Raw genomic sequence first — 1,675 nt, forward strand, 5'->3', positions numbered from 1 at the left:
CGGGGGGGTGGAGGCTGGTGCAGCGTCTTCCCCTGAGGCCACAGTCAGAGGCAGAGCCAGGATTTGGACCGAGGCAGCCAGACCTCAGGAGGAACAGGAGCCACACTGCCCACACTGGCCATCGACTGTGCCCCCGTCCCACGGGCGCCCTGGCAGCAGTGCGCCTTCTCCCTCGCAGAACCCCCATGTGGAGACAGTGGTGACCCCGCTGTCCAGACAGGGCCACGTAGCAGCAGGATCAGGAGCCCAAGGCCCGTGTCTGGTGCGCTTCCTCGTGGCTCCGACAGTTTCCGGGCACCACTCTGGCAGGGGCGTCTGCAGGTGCAGAGGTGCTCAGGGTGTTGACCTGGAGCCAGCTAGACTGGAGGCTGCAGGCGCCCGCTGCCGTCCCCAGCCCAGGTGCGGGCTGTGCCCGCTGGCCTCTGCTCCCAGGGCACCGGCCCCTGCATTCGCTCACCCTCCCCACAACCAGAGGCCCCGAGTGGAGACAGCCGCTGGGGTTAAGGCCTCTCTGGCCAGGATGACTGCTAACCTGGGGTGGGAGCGGACGGGGGTGCCGTGCCTGCATCTGTGAGCCTGGAGGGGGTGCCCAGGAAGCGGAAGAGACGCGAGACGGCACAGTGTCCTCTCGGGGCCTCCGTGTGTGCCACCTCAACGGTGGTCCAGATAGCCCAGAGCCAGGTTTGTGGGGGGGGGGGGTGTTCCAGAATGAGCTTCTTTCCCTCACCCAGCGCCTCAGCTTTCACCCCCTGGTGACCACCTGCAGGGCAGCGCCCTGGCTGTGCTGGGCACAACGGGGAGCCTCCGACCCTGCCCCCATTCCTTTAGCCTCTCCTGTGTGTTCACTGAACCCCACTTCTCCCACCCCGGGGCCGGATGCTGCCTTTCACACAAGACCTGAGCAGGAGGGGCTGCACAAGCGTTGCGACGGCCCTCCCCTGCCCGCCCCACCCCAGATTGTCCGGCTGCTGAGGGTCGCTCTTCCTCTGCGCACGCGAGCAAGTGTCTTTTCCTTGCATTCCAGGCGGCGCCCTCGGCAGGACACGGCGGCTCCAACAGGTAGGGAGAGAAGCCGTCGCGGGCCTCACCACCCTGCTGCCCCTTCGCCGCTTCCTGGCCCCCCAGCAGAGAGGAAGTAGTCACGACACTGCCCCCAACTCCCAGAGTTTCCTCCCTGAAACTCCCTGGGTTTTTATGGGTTTGTTTTATGTGAAAAGCTGGCGAATCTCTGGCGAGACATCGGCTTGTAAAGAGAAAGAAAAAGCCTCTGAGATGGTGGTGTAGATTCAGAGCGAGGCGAGGCGGCCGTGCTGGGAGTTGGGGGGCTGGAGAGCCCGGTCCTCTCCCCGACACCCACCTCCAACGCCGAGGGCTCTGGGAGGGGCCCCTCAGCCTCGGGAGGGCCTCTGGGCGCCCCCTCGCAGCCTCAGCCTGGAGAGCTGCTGGAGGGGGCAAATGGCTTCTCTGGCAGGAGGCAGCTGTGGGGGGACCGTGGGGACGTGCAGTCTGTGCGTGGGAAAGTGGCTCCGTCTCTGTTAGCTTTCCATTCCCTGTAACCGAGAGGCCTCTTCACGGGCGCTTTCCCGTCTACCTGTGTCGCGCCACTTCACAACAGGCCACGTCAGGCAGGCAGGGCTATCACTGTGCTTCGGGTGAGGGAACGGAGGCTCAGAGA

The 1,675-nt window shown here is 65.4% G+C and overlaps 1 protein-coding gene across 1 annotated transcript in view; it reads left to right on the forward strand.

Annotated features, from left to right (window-relative positions):
• The window catches only part of GRHL3 (grainyhead-like 3 (Drosophila)), a 31,917-nt gene that overhangs the window by 22,115 nt on the left and 8,127 nt on the right, over window positions 1-1,675 (forward strand). Inside the window, exon 12 of the mRNA XM_004678617.1 lies at window positions 1,025-1,059. Coding sequence (XP_004678674.1) covers window positions 1,025-1,059 — 35 coding nt within the window. The remainder of the gene's footprint in view (window positions 1-1,024; window positions 1,060-1,675) is intronic.

Source organism: Condylura cristata, unplaced genomic scaffold (genome assembly GCF_000260355.1).
Source record: "Condylura cristata isolate star-nosed mole 26May11 unplaced genomic scaffold, ConCri1.0 scaffold00008, whole genome shotgun sequence".
Taxonomy (NCBI): Eukaryota; Metazoa; Chordata; class Mammalia; order Eulipotyphla; family Talpidae; genus Condylura; species Condylura cristata.